Source organism: Periophthalmus magnuspinnatus, chromosome 7 (genome assembly GCF_009829125.3).
Source record: "Periophthalmus magnuspinnatus isolate fPerMag1 chromosome 7, fPerMag1.2.pri, whole genome shotgun sequence".
Taxonomy (NCBI): domain Eukaryota; kingdom Metazoa; phylum Chordata; class Actinopteri; order Gobiiformes; family Gobiidae; genus Periophthalmus; species Periophthalmus magnuspinnatus.
Window position 1 is genome coordinate 17183566 of NC_047132.1, and position 20491 is coordinate 17204056.

The window sequence follows — 20491 nt, forward strand, 5'->3', positions numbered from 1 at the left end:
AACAAGTGTTACTTTAAAGGCCTAAATGAAAACAAATGGGACACTCCAATCAAAAACTAAATGAACCAGTTTAAATGCATCAAATAAGATAACCAATCACAACACACTGTGAACTAGGATCATTTTATTCTTTGTTAAGCTACAGAGTGCAGCTTTAAAATGGAACTAAACACTAATCCACTTTTTTTTGCTTCTAAACTACATATGGTGTTTTAGCACTATCTATGTCTATCTATCTATGTTCCTAGTCATTTTTTGGCAATTTTAGTCTAAATCTAAATGTGTCTTGGCTCCAGTGGCCTATGCAATTTTAAGTGCTTGGTGACATCACTAGAGACTACAAACACCTGGCTGCAGGGGTGGAGTTTGAAGTGTGGATGCCTATTAGACCAATCACATTGTTCTTCATATGTCCAGACCCCATCCCTACTTCCCCCTTGCTCTCTTGTTACGTCCTCCAGTTTCGCAGCTCTATTTGAAATGTGGCTGTGGGCGGAGTTTAGTTCCTAGTTTAAAGTAGCCTAATTCTTCAACATGATGCTGGTTGTTGTACTGTGGTGGTGTCTATTGTGTTATGGGGCACGACATCAATGAACATTTATTTTTTTTAGGAATGGCCAATGCAATGCTGGCGGGGGTTCCTCCAGTTTACGGGCTGTACTCTTCTCTCTATCCTCTCATCATATACTTTATCTTTGGCACTTCCAGACATCTCTCCATTGGTAATACAAATTTCAATCTGACATTCATTTAGAGTTTTACGCTATATACTACTTATAACATTATTTTACGTTAACGCATCAGGTACGTTTGCGGTCTTGGCGATCATTATTGGCTCCGTCACAGCTGATGTAGAACAGAATGCGGCTGGAGCAGAGGTTGATGTGGAGACAGCCAAAGTGAATATGGCCATACAGCTCACCTTTATGTGTGGACTCATCCAGGTAATACACATACTTGGTGGTATTGGATTGGATCTCTTTTCTGTATGGAGATTGCATGTCCCACTTGTATCTGGGTGGGTGGGCTATTCTTCCTGGTGCCATCTAGTTGCTGTTGAAGGAAGGTGCAAATGCAGTGGACAAATTTTCCCCAGGTAGAGACTAAATTGTACCTTACCCGAAATCTTATTGTATACAGTACTTTCCCAAACACTACTCTGCACTTCCATGAAAAATGTCTTCTGAATATGACGTAGCATAAGGCGTTCAGATATGGAAGCATCTTTTCTACAGTCACAAAATATATCGTTAACAATTGGATTAAATAAAAAATTCTATGTGTCTACTATAATGTTTTCTTATTTTAAAAGGCTCATATTACACTATTTTCTGATCTATGTTATAATGTTGTTTCCTCATCAAAAACAGTTTTTGTTTAGCACAGAAACCCTGTATATTCAAGCTGAATTCTTTTCTCAAACAAAAAACACTTTGTTCCACCTCATTTGATAATGCAGGAATTGCTCCACTTTGTTTTTAAACTTCATACACCTTCACTAGAATCCATCGATCCATTGAGCCATATATTTTCTTGCACTTTATCCGGGCCAGGATGGCGCAGGCAGCAATTTGAGCATCGACGCCCAAACTTCACTCTCTACACACACTTCCTCCAGCTCTTACAGAGGTATCTCGAGGCCTTCTCAGGCCATCCTTCCCTCACTTGTGAGCCAGACTCTGAGATACTTGAACTCCTTTACTTGAGGTAGAGACTCTCGACCCACCTGCAGAGAGCAAGCCACTTTTCCAGTCGAGAACCAAGGCATTGGATTTAAAGGAACTGATTTTCATTCTATCTGCTTCACACTTGACTGCAAACTGCCATCCATCCATCCATTTTCTTCTGCTTATCCGGAGCCGGGTCGCAGGGGCAGCAGTCTAAGCAGGGACTCCCAAACTTCCCTCACCCCAGACACGTCCTCCAGCTCCTCCGGTGGGATCCCAAGGTGTTCCCAGGCCAGCCAAGAGACATAGTCCCTCCAGCGTGTCCTGGGTCTTCCCCGGGGCCTCCTCCTGGTGGGACATGCCCAGAACACCTCCCTAGGGAGGCGTCCAGGAGGCATCCTGAGCAGATGCCCGAGACACCTCTCTGACTCCTCTCAATGTGTAGGAGCAGCGGCTCTACTCCGAGCTCCCCCCGTGTGACTGAGCTCCTCACCCTATCCCTAAGGGTGCTCCCAGCCACTCTGCGGAGGAAACCCATTTCGGCCGCTTGTATCCGCGATCTTGTCCTTTCGGTCATTACCCAGAGCTCATGACCGTAGGTGAGGGTAGGAATGTAGATTGACCGGACCACACTCCATCCTTCCCTCACTCGTGAACAAGACCCCGAAATACTTGAACTCCTCCACTTGGGGCAGAGACTCACCACCCACCCGGAGAGGGCAAACCACCTTTTTCCGGTCGAGAACCATGGCCTCGGATTTGGAGCAGCTGATTTTCATCCCAGCCACTTCACACTCGGCTGCAAACTGCCCCAGTGCCTGCTGCAGGTCCTGGCTCGAAAAAGCCATCAGGACAACATCATCTGCAAACAGCAGAGATGAAATCCTGTGGTTCCCGAACCAGACCCCCTCCAGCCCCTGGCTGCGCCTAGAAATTCTGTCCATAAATATAATGAACAGAACCGGTGACAAAGGGCAGCCCTGGCAGAGTCCAACATGCACCGGGAACAGGTCTGACTTACTGCCAGCAATGTGAACACAGCTCCTGCTCCGGTCATACAGGGACCGGACAGCCCTTAGCAAAGGGCCCCGGACCCCATACTCCCGGAGCACCCCCCAAAGGACACCGCGAGGGACACGGTCGAATGCCTTCTCCAAATCCACAAAACACATGTGGACTGGTTGGGCATACTCCCATGAACCCTCGAGGAGCCGATGGAGAGTATAAAGTTGGTCCAGTGTTCCACCTCTCCACCTGCACTGCAAACAGTGCAGGTGGAGAGGTGGAGAGCTACATAGGATGGTTTGCCATAGGCATCAGATGCTTTGCCAGAGGGCTCCACCAGAGGTTCTGAACACACCCTCACAATAAGCTTTGGTCTACCAGGTCTGTCTGGCTTCCTCCTCGGGCCAGCACAACTCACAATGAGGTGATGTTCAGTTGACAACTCTGCCCCTCTCTTCCCCCGAGTGTCCAAGACATGTAGCTGGAGGTCAGATCACCCTGTCACCCTTGGACACCCTTGCGCTCAAACATGGTGTTTGTTATGGACAGACTGTGGCTAGCACAGAACTAAAATAACAAAAAAACACAAAGGCTGGATACTCAGCACTGTTGATTGGCCCAAAGGCCACTGCAACAGTAAAAGACCTGTCCCTGACTTGAAGGTGCAGTGATGAGACCCTCTCGTTCACAGGGGTGAACTCCAATACGTTGCAGCTGAGCTGTGGAGCTATGAGCAAGCCCACACCAGCGCATCGCCTCTTCCCATGGACAATGTCAGAGAAGTGGAGGATCCAACTCCTCTCGAGTTGGATATCAGAGCCTTATATCTAGCTGGTACCTCTCAACCTCCTGCATGAGCTCAGGATCCACCTAGGTTAAAGCTCACAAGAGACCTTTAAGGCTTAGTACTCAATATTAAACTGTGAGTGAAAAACAGTTTGAACATTTTGTTTCACTCTATTATGCATTAGGGGTTTACCTACAAAGACTATGGGGGACGCGGTACTTCTTAAGTGTTCACTCGGTGCATTTGAGCATAAAATGCAAAGGCATTTGATGCAATTTGGCCGCGATAGAGAAACAACAACAAAGACAATCGCTTCCGTGTGGTTGTCATTTAACAAAGTGACGGAACTAATGAAATAGAAAGCCACTCCATGTTGTTACTTTATGGTTTCCATCAATTAAAATGTCTTTTACAATGTGTATTAGTGAATATCATGATGGTTATTTGTGCAAAGATAATTAATCTTTATAATGAAGTTCTTTTTGATGTTCCTCAGTTGGCGTTGCTGTTGCTAGTGGGAGGAGGGGTGGTGCGCTGGCTCTCTGCGTCTGTGATTCGAGCGTATGTGGCCGCGGGTGGGATGCACGTCATCATTCTACAGCTGCCTCTGATGATGGGCCTCCAGACCCACAGATACTCTGGACTGCTGCCTTCACTATGGGTCAGAATGCATTTAGTAACATTCGTACAATTGTGGCAATTTTGAGAAATAACTTTGGCACATGGAACAGATTCTACTTTTAAACACTCTGTAAAACCAGAAATTATGAATGAATTTTGTTTTTTTTATAATGTTACAATTGGCAGTGAGGAGGTTGTTTTAATGGAGAAGGACTTTGCTTAACATTTGTCTAAGCGGGCATCCCATAATGCTTTGCAATGGGATGTCACAATCTATTTTTAGTGACTGTGAAGAGTGCTATTCAACTTTCTTTCAGCTTCCTGCTTATAGGTGATAGTTGAAGAATTTCTGACCATTCAAAAAGACAGCTTTTTTGTTGAGTTGCTCATTTTTAATGGCAACAATACACATTTTTCATCACTTGGAAACCCATGAATAGTGGCATGTGTCTCCGTGGAGATGGATAAGTTCAATGCCATTCAGTGGAACATTACAGACAAAGCAATAACATCTCTATGGAGACAGATACATGATGTATACTCTTTACCAAAAAAGTTACATAATGCACTTGTAATGTGTTTGGAGTCACCAAACAATTTTTTGTTGTTATTTTAGATATTTTAGACAAAACATAAATTTGTCTCTTGCTTGGTTGTTTTTACGTTTTTTCCAAAGCAGTCAACTTCAACAGTCAGTACTTTAAAACAACTGTGTTCTTGACTATTTCCTCTTACATCAGCTGACTTAAAAACACTTAAACCAGCTCTCACCACATAGAGCCAAGGACAGTGCACTCCTCTCAGTCCTCTCAGTTATACTCAGACCTTGTTGTGTTTGAGAGAGCTCCACTCAGCAGAAGGTCCTGAGGCCACACTTTGAACATGCACCATTTTATCTTCAGCTTTATGTAACTGCGGCTCTCAAATATCAAGAGCCAAGGAGTACCACAAGTCACTGCAGTGTTTGAGAAGGCAGTGTGGAAAATATAATATATACACTTCATCAGTACTATTATAGTAGTATTTGAATCCAGTTTAAATTCACTTCTTAGTTTAAAAACAAATATGTCAGGTACTAATAAGTTTGCCTGGGATCCAGAACACACTATTCTCTAACACAAGATGTGTGTCTGGTCACTGGTAAATCTCCACGAGTTCAGATGGGCTTGATTGACAGGTGGATTAGCCAGTCACGGACAAGCATAGTCCATCTGTATCAAAACAAATATGGCTATTTACGAGGAAAAAATAAACACGGGACTAAAAAAACATTGCAGACTTCTACAGAATCAGTGAGTGAAACATTAAACTCTATTAATCTGAGGTGATTATTTTATTTAATATGATAGGTGAACAATGAGCTCCTTTATTTCGTATGTGTCTCTGAAATAAACAAATCTGATTGCATGATCAGGTCTGGTTCCGGCTCGAGGCACAATGCAGGGTGTGGGGAGCAGACTGATATCAGTCTGTATAAAAATACAGAGAGATATCATTCTGAATTTTCCAGGCAACATGTTGTGACACATCACATCACATGAAAATGTTTGTTATTAATATTTCTTTAAATATCAAATATCATATCAAAATTCCATGTCTATAGGTAAAATAATGCATGCATTCATTCACTGACTACTGTACAATTTTCCAACAAGGGGCAATGGCTTGCACCCTAAACAAAGATTGGTTGGTCAATCCCAATCCTCAAGCAGTGCATAGACTGCTGTTATTCTTGGGCAAGACACCTCATCCATCTCACCTTTGTACAAATGAGATGTGTGAGAGAGATTGGTTCTTGATGAGCCAGTTTGCGCCAATGGACTGCCACATTTCCATTTCCATTGCCATAGCAGCTGTGACTAGAGAACATAAGTGGGGGTAGTGAATCAGTCATGCAATACAAAGCAATTTGAGCATATTGGAAGGGAACATATAAATTCAAGTATTGCCTGCCAAAATGTGTTTTGTTGTGCTGCAGACTCTACGGGACGTGCTGTGTGGTGCCTCCTCCTCCCTCCCTGCTGCTCTGGTCCTGTCTTCAGTCTCCATTGTGGTTCTGATCGGAGGAAAACTTCTGAACAACAGATTCAAACACAAACTCCCTGTGGCCATGCCCTGGGAGCTCATCATGGTAACACCTAGATAAACACTATTTAGGTTGAAAAGCAATTTTTGTCTCATGTTTTATAGAGCAATTTCATATTAAAGCACTTTTGTAAATAGGTACTGTTGAATATGATATCTCATCTAGCTATTGTGGCCATTCAACCTTGTCAATGTCCAATCTCGTCAGATCTCTGAAGCTAAGCAAGGCTTTAGTGAAAACTGTTGTTGTGTCCTTAGGTAAGACATTTCATCCAGATTGCTTAGTATGAATGCGGTGTGTGTGTGAGTGTTAGTGGTGGTTGGGGTGACCAATGCCTTTTGTCCATCCACCACAGGGAAACTGTGACTACAATAATAGCTTACCACCACCGAGTATGGAGTGAATGAATAATGCAATGTAAAGCGCTTTGGGTATTTTGAAAGGTGCTGTATAAATCCAATGCATTGCATTATTATTAAAATACCTTCTGAAATGTTGACCTCAAATATATTTGTTATATCACCGTTTTCAATTGAGGTGTTTTATATTTTATTTTAATTAAGTGTTTAATATCAACATTTTAGTTTTTTGTGTGTGTACCTGGGGTAAAACATATGCCAAATGTAATACAGAAGTAGAGCTGTGATCATGACCTCAAAAACAAGAAGCCAAATGGGGAGACGCTGATTGCAAAGATGTTCTCATAAATGATCAAAAACACTCCACAGCATTTGTGTCTAAGGGCTCTCAGAAATGAGGGCACAAACACTCTACAGAACTTGACCTATTTTCTGTGGTCCACATGATGTCATTGTGAGACCTGATGGCTCCTGATCCCACAGACTTACTCAAAGTCTTACATAAGTCCAAATGAGTCAGGCACCACACACACAGGCACACACATAACAACAGAGGAACAGAGAGGCAGCAAGCGAACGGACACTGCATTGTCATCCATCTGGGAATGAATGGAGAGTTCGATATGTTTTGTTTTAAATAAAAATCTTCTTTTCTGAAAACTAGAATTTAAACTAACAAGCCTAAGTAATTTAATTTGATGTATGTCCTCATTCTAGAAAATGCTACTGTTTCATATTTTCAACTACTTTATTATTTATCAATTTACTTGTTTACTAATTAAAGTAATATATTGAGCAAAATATATATTTGTGTGTTTCAGATCATCGTGAGCACTTTAGTGTCCGTGCAGATGGACCTGTCCGGGTCGTACCATGTGCAGGTGGTGGGGCACATTCCCAGTGGGTCAGTACAACCAAACCATTCAACTGTCACTGTTTGTGTCCACTGTTACATCACTGGGGCAGTGCTGCTGACAGAATTCTGGACATATGGAGAAATGTGCGGTATGAAATAAGAAAAACAAAAACAGTCAATTCAAAATCAAATATGAAAATCTAATTTAATGTACACTCTATAATGTTCACTGTGTGATATTAAATGGTCAATTCACACATGGATATAAAATTCCCAAATTAATATTGAACATTGTGTGCATTTTTTAATAACCCACTGTCCTGTGGTACATTTGGGTCCTTGCTCATCAGTTGAGGACCACTGTGCTATAAAACAGCTTAGATGTGAACCATGCAACTTTTTGATGGAGTGCCACCTGTCATCATGGAGCTGTTATTGCTTTGTCTGAAATGTTCCATAGTATGGCTTTAACCAGGTTACAGCTCACATCTGTTGAGAGGCGAACCCGCTCTCCATAAGAATGCATGTTTTCAGGGTATTTGCAATAAAGCACTAATTTAATAAATGCAAGATAGGTAAGTTTAATGCCATATTGTGGAACATTCCAAACAAAGCAATTGGTGGTTTTCATTCTATGATGTGATGATGTCATACTCCCAGAGGGGGTTCAGGAGACAGTTTTTCTTTTGATTATGTTGTTCTTCGCCATGAAATTTCTAAAAGGTAAATTCACAGATGTGGAACCTGATCATTTCTACTAGAGTCTAGAGCTCACTGTATTACAACATCACACAACAACATAATCTAAGCATTTTAACAGTAGTTATTTTAGCTGCCCTCCATCTGTATTACATCATATCAGCCTAAAGAATGTTGTGATGTCATCTAAAACCCAACAATAAGACAGACACAAGAAGATGACGGCCCTTCATGAAAATGCAACTATAGTGTGCCTTTAAGAGTTAGATCTAAAATGTGTTTTTTCACCATTTTAGATTGATATGATAGTTGAAAGTGTCTCCTCTGTCTTCTCAGCCTCTCCCTCCCCTCCCTTCCCTGTCTCTCCTCCCTCTCCTCTCTCCTCCTCCCTGCCCTCTCCGCTGCTCTGGTTGGATTCAGCTTCCTCTCCGCCCTCGGCACAGTCTTTGCCCAAAAACATGGATACAAAGTGAACCACAACCAGGTACTGTCCCTGTGTGTTTATTATCTAAAGCAATTATTTTTTGTGAACATAAACAATAAACAATACGGACTTTTAAATGTTGTCATTTAACACAAAAATGATCATATGTCTTCCTTCAAAGTCTGCTCCAAAACACATGCTTTTACTGAATATTTGCTGTAGACCTGCCCATTAAAAACACTGAAGTTTACCACTGACAATTAGAAATGACTGAATCTCAATTGAAATTCAAGCCATTAATAGCAGTAGCTGTAGGAGCAGCAGTAGTAGTAATAGTTTTAGTAGTAATAGTAGTGGTAGTAGTAGTAACAGAGTCTGCATATGTTTTGGTGCTAGATAGTTGGTAGGATATTTAATTTTCATCTTGTCCTACATTTCCCACTTCCAAATGATGTCACTGCCAGACCTAATTGGCTCTATCCCAAATCAAGTGGCAGCTCAGATCTGCTGTTACACAACTCCCCATGTGTCTGTACTGTGGAGGAAAACACACAAGGCTCTGCTGAGGAAACCAACTATTGTGGTACCCAAACAGAGATTGGGGAATGAAACAAAACAGAGATTGAGATTTTATAACATATATATTATATTAACATTCTTAATCGTGTAATAATTTTAACTGAGTATTCCATGCAGGAGCTGTTGGCGTTGGGTCTGTGTAACTCGGTGGGATCCATGTTCCAGTGTTTTACAGTCAGCTGCTCTTTCTCCAGAAGTACTGTGCAGGACAGCATCGGCGTCAAAACTCAGGTGCGTCATTAGAAGTTTTTGTACTAATATGCAAACTAAAACCATTTTATAATATATTATCCTTAATTTATGGCAGGTGGCTGGTTTGGTGTCAGCTTCGATGATTTTACTGATTTTGCTGAAGATCGGACACCTATTTGAACAACTGCCAAAGGTAAAAATGTCTTACAGTCTCTACAGAACACTCATATCATTAAAACCCCACTGCAGAATATTTTAACCTGGTAGACTCCATCAGTGGACTAACATGACAAACTAAAAGTAGCAAAGTACTGTACTTAAGCATAAAGTTTAGGTATATGTACTTTACTCAAGCACATTTTAAAGTGGATACTTTTTACTTTTACTTCACTACTTTTGAGAGCAGGTATCGTTATTTTCTACTCTATTTTTTATTATCTGTTGAAACTAACCTGCTGAAAAGGTTGAGGGGTATTTTTTTAGCACGTTCGTAGTTTGAGCAAACTAAAATATACAAATAAAAAAAATTATTGATCGATTATATTGTTCCTGTTCAGCATAAATCTTCATCAAAATCCTCACATTTGAAACTTTATTAGATCTCAAAATCTGAAATACTTTTTACTCTTTAAGTACATTTTTAAATGGTTACTTTAATAATTGTACGAAAGTTGATGTGATACTTTTACTTAAGTATATTTTTGCTCCGGTATCTGTACTTTTACTTAAATAACAAAATTGAGTACTTCTTCCACCACTGGGCTCCATGGAATGACTTCACCTGGAATGTTCCTAAGTATAATTTATCTTCACAGGCAAAAGCAGCTGTGCTTACCACCACAAATGTTACAGAGTGGGGCTTTAAATGTTCAGTAAATGTCCCTCTGTCACGTCTCTGTTGATCCATGTTATGCCCTCTCTGTATCTGGTGTTGTGCTTTTATTTTTGCTGTATACTGACTGCGTTTATGACTCAATAGCTTGTGATTACAGTGTGTCTTGGCTGCAGTGATCGTGGTTAACCTTCAGAAAACTGTGACACAGCTCAGAGACGTGTGTGAGCTCTGGAGGACAGACAGGACAGACCTGGTCAGTTACACATAACATGACATGTTCAAACACTAAAATACTTCACTTCTGATTTTTCTATACAGATGTACTACATACTCTAGTCACTTGTCACTTGTGTTGGACTGATATTTAATAACATTTTGTCCAGGAGCCTGTAACAGATTTCAAACCATGGGTCAGGAATGTTTTAGTTTGAACCTTTAGCCTTACCTAGTCCTTTCTGCCGCTGTGACATTGCACCATGACACAGAAACAACTGTCTGGGATAGTGTCATGCAGTTATTTCCTTATAGTTGTTCATTCTCCAGTCTCTGCTTTCTTCAGGTTTATTGGTCACTCTTGAAAATGCACCATGACAGAGAATCAGGGATCAGATCATCGATGGTGTCATGCAGCTGGTTTTCCATGATTATTAGTAATATTCTGGCTGGTTGGATGAAAAAGTCAATCCTGTCAGTAGCTTCTGTGTTAATCACTACCAGAGAAAATGCTATTTAAAATGAATGCCTTGCCTATTTACCTTACAATGCATAATATAAAGAGCATTTATCTTGACAAGAATACATTTAAATCAGGTGCAAGCACCATTTTAGGTAATATTATATTGTGTATATACATAATATAGGCACAGTCTTTTGTAGTTGCATATTAGGTGACTATTGAAATGAATTAAGATCTCATACCAAACCTTTCCATGTTGAAATGTCTGTATCCTCCTCAGTGTGTTTGGGTGGCCTCTTTCTTCTCCACTCTGGTCTTCAACCTGGACTTGGGGCTGGCTGTGTCTGTGGTCATCTCCCTGCTCTCTGTGCTCTACAGGACTCAGCGGTGAGTTTAGAGTACAACATTTCAGTTTTCAAAGAATATTCAACATGGCTTTAATTATATATTTGGAATGTTATGATTGAATTTTTGAGATGTGGGTCGCCAACTCGTTCCAAATGTTCAGCAGATGAGTCATTGTTTACAAAGCTAGCATTCTTCCTCATGCTTGTGAATATCTCTAGTTTGGGCATTTTTAAACTTTTTTTTTTTTTTGGGACATGTTTTACATCGGGCATTTGTCCAGGATGTCTCCTGGACGCCTCCCTGGGGAGGTGTTCCGGGCATGTCCCACTGGAAGGCGGCCCCGGGGAAGACCCAGGACACGCTGGAGGGACTATGTCTCTCGGTTGGCCTGGGAACACCTCGGGCTCCTACTGGAGGACCTGGAGGATGTGTCTGGGGTGAGGGAAGTCTGGGAGTCCCTGCTTAGACTGCTGCCCTCACGAAAATGGATGGATGAATGGATCGATGATTTACTTTTTTTTTTTTTTTTTTTTTTACATTATGTTTGATTTTTTTCTTCTTCAGCTTGTCAGGGGCTCCTGTCATTCTGGGTCAAATATCGGACACAGGCCTTTATAGAGATGCCAAAGTTTTCTCACAGGTAACATGACTCAAATAAAACATAAGAAAATATTAAATGATAAACATGTGAACAGGATATAGATTGGACTGTGATAAAAAAAAATAAAAATAAAATAAAAATAAAAAAACTATAGAAGACAATATATGCATTTATGATACATTGTTCACCAGTTCAATTTTGCTGAAACATGACTGAAAGGTTTTTATTCTGCACTCTTCTCTTTTAATGATCTAGATGATGATTTGTGATTATTTATGTTTTGATTTGTTTGTATTATGATTGTAATGTCTTTCTTATTCTGTAAAGCACTTTGAATTACTTTGTGTATGAATTGCGTTATACAAATAAACTTGCCTTGCCTTTTTTCAAAACATTGTCCATGTCCATCATCCTCCAGGCCAAACTGGTCCCAGGAGTAAGTGTCCTGTCTTGTCCTGGTTCACTCTACTTCGTCAACAGTGACCTGATCTTCAGCTCTGTCAGAGAGGTACAGTAGTTATTAACATTTCATCAACAACATATTAAAGGGCCCGCAACGTTTTTTTCCCCCAATCCTCTCAACAAAATATGTCTTACCCTTGTATAGCGATATGGTATACTCAGCTCTTAATGTCAAAATGAGTCAGCTACGTGCTGTCTGTATCTAATTAGAAATAGTTTTATTGTCCAATAATCAAGAAGTGTGAATTTGCATGCTAAGTGTTTTACCATAGACTGTATATTGTATATAAATGGACATGGCTAAAGTGCTGGCCACTGTGTTCCAAAGAGAAAGTGAGCACAGGTGCACCTCCGGCTCCATCAACTTAAAATGAACATATTGACCCGTTCTACATGATCTTCATGTTTGTATTTTGCTATTTTGTCCATGATTCAATATATAATATCAATAACAAATAAATCAGGCACTTTACCTTCATTCCCACTAGCATTAGCAACAGGTTTGATTGACAGCGTTGCTAAGTGCCCGCTCCCTGTTAAACCAGCAGTGTGCGCGGGGGAAGCCTCGCTCTGGATTGGCTATTTGGTTGCTATGATACTCACGGTTGGAATTCCAAATGTGGAACTCGACTCCAAAATCCAATTTATATTATGATCTGTTTTTCCCCATTGTTCTTCAGACACACATATCTATTTATTTTATTTAAGGTGAACTGAAAACTTCAGTTTAGGGTACAATTATGTTTTTGTTTTTGTCAATTACAGCTTACAGTAACAGGTCTACTCACAGAAATCAGTTTGATAAAACAAAACGTGATAAAATAATAAAATGCCTGATTTCTATGGAAGGCCTAGCTCTGAGATCAAACAAAAAACACTGTGAGGACTCTTCTATGAAATCAACTCTCAGTCCATGACTATTAGGTTTTCACCCTGCAGTTTTCATCCTTTACTTTAGAAGGAGATTCTGTGTGTGTCTGAGCACATAACACCGCATTACAGATGTACATGGCTAATTTGGATATCAAAATATATATACATATGTGAGAGCTGTCTGAAGTTGCATTTACATGGTTCATTTCCCCTTCAGTCAGTGGAGTTTGAGGAGAGAACGTGCGTGTTGTGCATGTCTGCTCCACTCTCCGAGAGAGGAGCAAGTTAGATCCAAATTAATTAGTTCAAATCTGTCTGGGTGCTGAAAGTCCAAGGTAGGGCTGATTAAATAGCAAATATTACACAGGTGGACCTAGAAATTCATCATATTAAGTGGCTTAAGTGATGGTTTGAGTCTAGACTTATTTTTTCAGTGGGTGTTCAGTTTGTCGTCTGCCTGCTTCTGATTATGCGGACAATTAATATGTACAACAGTGATATTTTGTGGCTGCAGCATGTGAATAGGCACAGTTAATATGCAGGTAATTAACATACATTCAATGTATTCATCGCTCGTTCACTCATCAGATTTGTCTAAGGATGGACATGGATTCTGTGAACACGCTTTTTTGAGTGTCTTAAGGGAAATAAATCTAGGAAAGTAGTGTCCATCGGCAATCTGCTCAGAATTGAAGTAGCAGCTTGGACGAGCAGTGAAACATCTTCACTCAAAAACTTTTTGTCCAGTTGACAGAATAGAATTTTTTTACTAGGAAAGTACAGTAAAAAGTGAGAGTTTTGCCTACCTCACCACACAGGCATCTTCACGCATCTCCAAAGAGCAAGAATAATTCAACTGGTGTCCATTTTGTAAATATCTCTGAAACTACCGCAGCAGCAGGGCCCCTCCCACTCAGTGTGCACTCCTGGACTAGTCCAGCCTAACCTGAAAGAGGTATGTGACAATCCTGTAATATTTTGATGGTGTTTTTTGTTTAAAAATAAACTACTCTCATTCATTGTGATATTGAGAGAATATCAAATGGGTCTGAAGCCTGGGCCATTGGTGGCACTGAAGGGCAATTGATCGGGGGCCCCTTCAGGGTAGGAGGCTCTAGGCACCACCTACTCTTGCCTAATGGTAGCGCCGTCCCTGTGAAAAGCACATATAAAATCTTTGCAGTGAGTACATAGACTGTATAAAGAAGTGGACTAAGTGAGTCTGACGTCACCCATAGCATTCGGCTCCAGTCAAACGAAGCTCATCGAGGCTAGAGGAGTTACAGGGCGAATTTTGGCCAAGCCTCATTTGGAATTCCAACCACGAGTATCATAGCAACCAAAGGGCCAATCTGGAGCGAAGCTGTGGAAGGTAACGCTCCTTACTGCCGCACTACTGGTTTAGTAATGGACGGGCGCTTAGCAACGCTGTCAATCCAAGCAATTATTAAGGCTAGCTGGAGTAACCTCGGGAAGAGAAGGCACCTGATTTGTCTGTTATTAATGTTCATAGCTTGAGTTATAGACACAATAGTCAAAGACAAATACCAGGATCACGCAGAACGGGTCAATACGAACATTTTAAGACCAAAATGAGGAGCTGACAGCAGCATTTATAGAGAGAGGGGCGACAATTTGTAATAATAATGTAAATTAAATTGGAGCTAGAGTCAATGGAGCCAGAAGCACAGCCCACAATCACATCCTATTGGAACACAGCAGTTAACAGGTTAGCTATGTTCATTTATATACACAGTCTGTGGGTGAACGACTGGGACGCTCATAATGCAGAAAGTATGTGAGGAAGAGCTTTGGACCACTGCAAATATTTAAAGTGAACTAGTTTGTTTTCATGTTTTAAAGTGAGTAAACATCATGGTACAGAGCCTCTAATAACATGTCTTTATTTTAGTGTAATTTATATGTGATATTTTTCCTTGCAGACAATAAAGGCTATGATGGTTTCACCTGAGGGTCAGTCCACCCCTCTCACCTCCTCTTCCTCCTCTTCCTCCTCTTCCCCCTCTTCCCCTCAAACCCGATCTTTAGTCCTGGATTTCAGCTCAGTCCAGTTTGTAGATTCTGTGGCCATGAAAGCTCTCTCAAAGGTAAGAAATATTAAATAAATATGTTAGATTTAACAATAAATTTTGTATTACGATGCACTGAAAAAAGTGTGATTTTCGGAACGGAGCAGTTACTGTTTGAGTGAGTTCAAGTACAGTTTTAGAGGCTGCAGCTTAGTCATGTGTGAGTCAGTGTTCTAGTGTGTATCGCTGGCAGATAAACTCAAAACACAATATGACATTTTCTCCCAGCTGTAGGTAAAACAAAAAGTCAAGAATTTTTGTAGTATTTGCACATATAAATTCTTATTTTTTATTATTTTATATATTTTTTATTTTTTTTCTTAAACAAAAAACTTTTATTCAACATGGCTCAGTGGGTTAAGCATTTACCAAATGGTGCAAATTCACTTACACAAAGGCGGAATCAAAATTGGGACTAAACTGAAACAAGACTCAAGCTAACCAAACCAGGATAATATATAAATAAATAAATAAATAAATAAATAGAAACAGAGAGAGAGAGACAGAGAAACAGAGAGAGAAACAGGGAAACAGAGAGAGAAACAGAGAAAGAAACAGAGAGAAACAAAGAAACAGAGAGAGAAATAGTGAGAGAGAAACAGAGAGAAAGAGAAACAGAGAATCAGAGAGAAACAGAGAGAGAAATAGAGAAACAGAGAGACAGAGAAACAGAGAAAGAAACAGAGAATCAGAGAGAAACAGAGAGAGAGACAGAGAAACAGAGAGAGAAATAGCGAGAGAGAAATAGAGAAACAGAGAGAGAAACAGAGAGAGACAGAGAGAGACAGAGAAACAGAGAGAGAAACAGAGAGAGAAACAGAGAGAGAAAAATAAAGAAACAGAGAGAGAGAGAGACAGAGAAACGGGGAAACAGAGAGAGAAACAGAGAGAGAGAGACAGAGAAACAGAGAGAGAAACACACACACAGAGAGAGAGAGAGACATGTGGACTGTCGCTCACACTCCACAGCAAGAAGGTTCCAGGTTCTACTCCCAGGCCTTTCTGTGCAGAGTTTGCATGTTTCTCTTCAGCTGTCTTGAGTGTGTACTCCAGTTCTGACCACCTCTAACACCACTATAATAAAACATGTATCAAATCTTCATTTGTCTAGAAATAGTTGAAGACACCTATAAATCCTAATGTCTCAGACCAGTAGCATCATACTGAAAACAGCTTGTGGATGAAAGTTAAAATGTTTCGATTTCAAATCCAGTGTCCAGATGACTACCTCTGAAACCTACCTTGCACTGCTATAAAACTAATTGACAAAGAATAAGCGGTTATCTCTTAAACGCTCTTAGACAATACTGCCATTTTTGCTCAAATACTTCTACTTGAGACCTCACAGTACGACCAATTTTTGCCAACTTGAACAGTAAGAGAACAGTCATCTCCTGTCCGCTCTGCTGTGCGCGGTGCAATGAAGCAGGACTGAACTGTTGTACAATCTATTTTTATCACACTGTAATTGAGTGTCTGAGAGTTCGGGCTGGAGTGGTCATTAAACGCTGCGCTCTGATTGGTCGGTCTGACTCCCACCTTGACCCTGATTGGTGGGCTTGGTTTACAGTTATGAGCGTTAGATAATGTCTGTTGGGCCTATTAGTCACCTGTGCTTTGTTTTAACTGTAAGCGTTGTGCGTTTTGAAGGTGATGGAGGAGGTGGAGTCTGTAGGAGGGACGGTGGTGATCGCAGCGTGTTCAGGTTAGTGTCGTGTTGTTCGCGCTATAATGATGTCAATAAGAGCACTGTAAACAAACAAAACAGGACCAGGAAAATGACATGTAGACCAGTTTAGCTATGGTTCTCAAGCTGTGGTGAAAGTAACTGTCAGAAATAAAATGTTGTTATTTAGCTCATTTAAATTTACTATGAAAGTATTGAAAGTGCCAAAGGTCCTAAATGATACAATATGGATTCGTGAGAGAAGAGGAGAAGTTTATTTACCATCATTGTACGAGACCCAGCACCTGGAAACATGAACCTTCAAGACATTATTCTAATCTAGTGGAGTCCAGTCCTGCTATGCTTCCATCCGTAGGGAGTATTATTATTGTGCTGGCTGTAAATGCCCTAGATATAACACCAAAATGGAATTTCAGAGCATTTACCTCCTCAAAAACATACTTGGAGTTAAGTTTTGTTTCATTCACATGTTGAGTAACCCGTTATTATTAGTCTGTCTGCATCTCCAAAGCTCAAAATGCTCTGTTCCACCTTGTGATGTCATGAAGCAGTTATACCTGTAGTTCAGTAGATTGGGAATTCCAGGGTTGAAAATATCCAAATGATTCTTGTGAAGGTGTATGGAGTTTAAAAACACAGTGGAGCATGACATTACGAGGTGAAACAGGGCCAGCGCCAAACAGAACACAGCAGCACGTCTGACAGGAAGGACCAAAAAGACAGAACTCAGGGAAAGGTTTAACAGTGTTTATTTACAGGAGTGCAAGTGCAAAAATGACGGTGGATCAATCGGTGAGTCGGGAGCGGGGTATTTGCCATGGTCCAAGGACAGAGCGTGAGTAGCAGAGACTGAGATGGGATGAACAGTACCGGTAGAGAAGAGCAGGGTCTGGTGAGGAGCAAAAGTATCCAGTTTAGCAGAGTCAAAAAGCGAAAAAACATGAACTGAGCCACAAACCACAAAGATACACGGACGATCTGGCGCCGAGTGTCAGGTCCTGGCTCCTCTTATCCTCCCCAGGTGCAGCTGATTGTCGATTAGCCCCAGGTGTGCACGGGAGGAGCCAAGATCTCCGTCCCAGCTCCAGGCTCAGACACAGAAGGGAGGGGAGAAAGAACAAAAAGGGGCAGAACAGACAGGGATCATGACAACAGCCTAAATATGCAAAGTTTCTGTGTGAAACATTTGTGAATTAATATATGTTTAACACTCAAACCCTGCATATTTATACTGTGTCATTCTCTTAAACGGAAAACACCCTTGAGATGTCATACTCCACTGGGTTTTTAAACTCCATACACCTTCACTAGAATCTTTTAGCCATGAAATTATCAATCTCTACTGAACTAAAGCTAAAAGGTTGCTGTTAACTTGAAAATTACCACTTCATGACATCACACGGTGGAACAGAGCATTTTGAGTTTTGGAGATGTAGACAGACTAATAATACAGGGTTACTCAAACATCTAAATGAAACAAAACACAACTCCAGGTAAATTTTTGAGGAGGTAAATAACATTCTAACATGGCTTAAAGCTCACAAGAGTCCATTGCACCTTCTGTCAAGATTTGTTCTGATTCAAGATTGTCTATGTGTTATGTTTTTTGTTATTCAAGGGCTGGTTTAAACTAATCTAAACAAATACATTTTTATTCTTCCAGAGTCTGTCCTAACTCAAATGAGGAGCTCTGTGTCCAGCTCCTGTCTGTTCCCTTCTGTTCACTTTGCTGTACAACACTGTGTGCACTCAATGACAACGACGAATGTGGAAGTAGGTTTTCGCACTTTTTTCATATACACATTTAGTACAGTTTTATACAACCATAAATCTTCAATATTATTCTAAATTCTCTATCTGGAATTTTCACCATGTAGCATTTTGTTTCATTTACACTCAAAGTCCTTAAACGACAAGTAAAAAGTAATCAAGCTAAAACATATATGCCCATAAAACATAAATAAATTAACAATTAAGCAAAATCTTTTTCAGGAATCAAATCCAGATTGTCCTCAGACTTAGAGCTGATTCTGTCTGAAGATATCAAATATGTCAGAAATGGAAGAGATCTCACTCCCTCACAAACATGGGGACAGAAAACACCAGCTCCTTCTCCACTGATCTATAGGTTCTTCAACAAGAGATGGCTGAAAAGAGAAAAGAAAAGTCACGTGGAGTTTAGAAATTTTAACCTGTGTAGCTCCTGTATGGGGTACAATAGTGTTCTTAATAGGTGAACATTTGCTACTATATTTCTGTCATTTTTATTATCATGACATTACTGACTTACCAACGTACTTACACTTTCTTTGTTTTTCATATTTTTCAGTAATAAAAATTGTAAAGAAGTTGTAAATCATGTTGAGGACCCTAGTTTTAAGCCAGTACAGTTTTATTATAATTTCTGTGTTCCTAAGATTCTATAATTTAGTTCTGATTTTGACTTCTTTAGCAATGGTTTAACTTAGTTGTGTTTTATTTTATATTTATTATAGTTCTAATTTAATTGTGGTTTAATTCTGACTTAACGGCGCTATAGGCCTGCCTGATTTTTATTGAAAAAGTTGTGGAAAACCGTTTCAGTGGCCCAAAGTTATTCCTCACTTTCTTATCACATTCCTAGCGTCCTAATTATTCACTACAAATAGTTAATAGTTAGTTAAGCGCTTTTACGATTTTCAGAGACAAGTGTTTTTGCTACAGTGGGGCAAGATAAATGTTACTCTATTACATGAAAAGAAAAAAATGGTACAGCCCCTTAAAGGCTTCCCTGTATCTCTCTAAACACATTGTTCTAAAAGGAGAAGTAGGACATGCAGTTCCTAAATTGGTTACGTCTGAAGTGAATGCTGCCAACCAGAACCATCTTTCATCATCGAAACATACTCAGTACTACATACTCATACTCAAACTCGCCACATTGGACCATTAAACACAAATGTTGGTACACACTCCACCAACTTCAAATACTTCAAATGTTCAGACAGGACACATTATGTAACATGTTAAAGACAGTCAAAAATCATTAAGTGTTTCTGTCTCGAGCCATAAAAATGTTAAACTTTTGCCAAATTAGGAATTTGAACTAATCCACAAGCATCCCATACAAAATTACGACAGAGTATAATGGTCACATTAAGAAATAAATTATATGGGCACTACGAGAATAAAATTGTAACATTTCAACATTAAAGGCGTAATTTTAAAAGCATAAAGTTGTAGATGTAAATATGTAATTTTATTAAGATTTAGGGGCTGGCATCAATGTCAAAATGCAGAAAAACTTAACTCAAAATAAAAAAAACTACATACGATTGATGTAGATCTTAAAGTGCTGACCATAACATTAACAACCTTTGAATAATTTCCCCAGAAATAACCCCCATGCTCCTCTGTGTGCAGATGAGTGCTCCTGGGGAGGACACTGACATCAGGATAAGGGACTAATGCCAGTTTCAGCTGTGCATTGGACTAAACTGTGCACATTTGGAGACAGAAACCGAGCAGCGCAGTGGCAATAGGGCTCAGGCTCCATTATGGCTACATTATAAACCAGAGCTGCCCAGTGCACACGACTCCACAAGCCCATAACGAGGGGCTGGAGTTATCCACAATGAGCATCTTTGAACAACGGTTGTGTGCAA

At 40.2% G+C, this 20491-nt stretch overlaps 1 protein-coding gene across 1 annotated transcript; it reads left to right on the forward strand.

The window, feature by feature from the left end:
* The first annotated feature begins 613 nt into the window (after nt 1-613).
* Nucleotides 614-18953, forward strand: LOC117372983 (solute carrier family 26 member 6). The gene is made up of 16 exons (XM_055223356.1): nt 614-722; nt 805-944; nt 3956-4120; nt 6059-6211; nt 7347-7429; nt 8417-8564; nt 9201-9314; nt 9391-9468; nt 10268-10363; nt 11067-11173; nt 11699-11774; nt 12154-12243; nt 15014-15178; nt 16811-16865; nt 18511-18620; nt 18840-18953. Exons 1-16 carry the CDS (start codon nt 614-616, stop codon nt 18867-18869), a joined length of 1719 nt encoding a protein of 572 aa, XP_055079331.1. The 3' UTR covers nt 18870-18953.
* The last annotated feature ends 1538 nt before the right edge of the window (nt 18954-20491 follow it).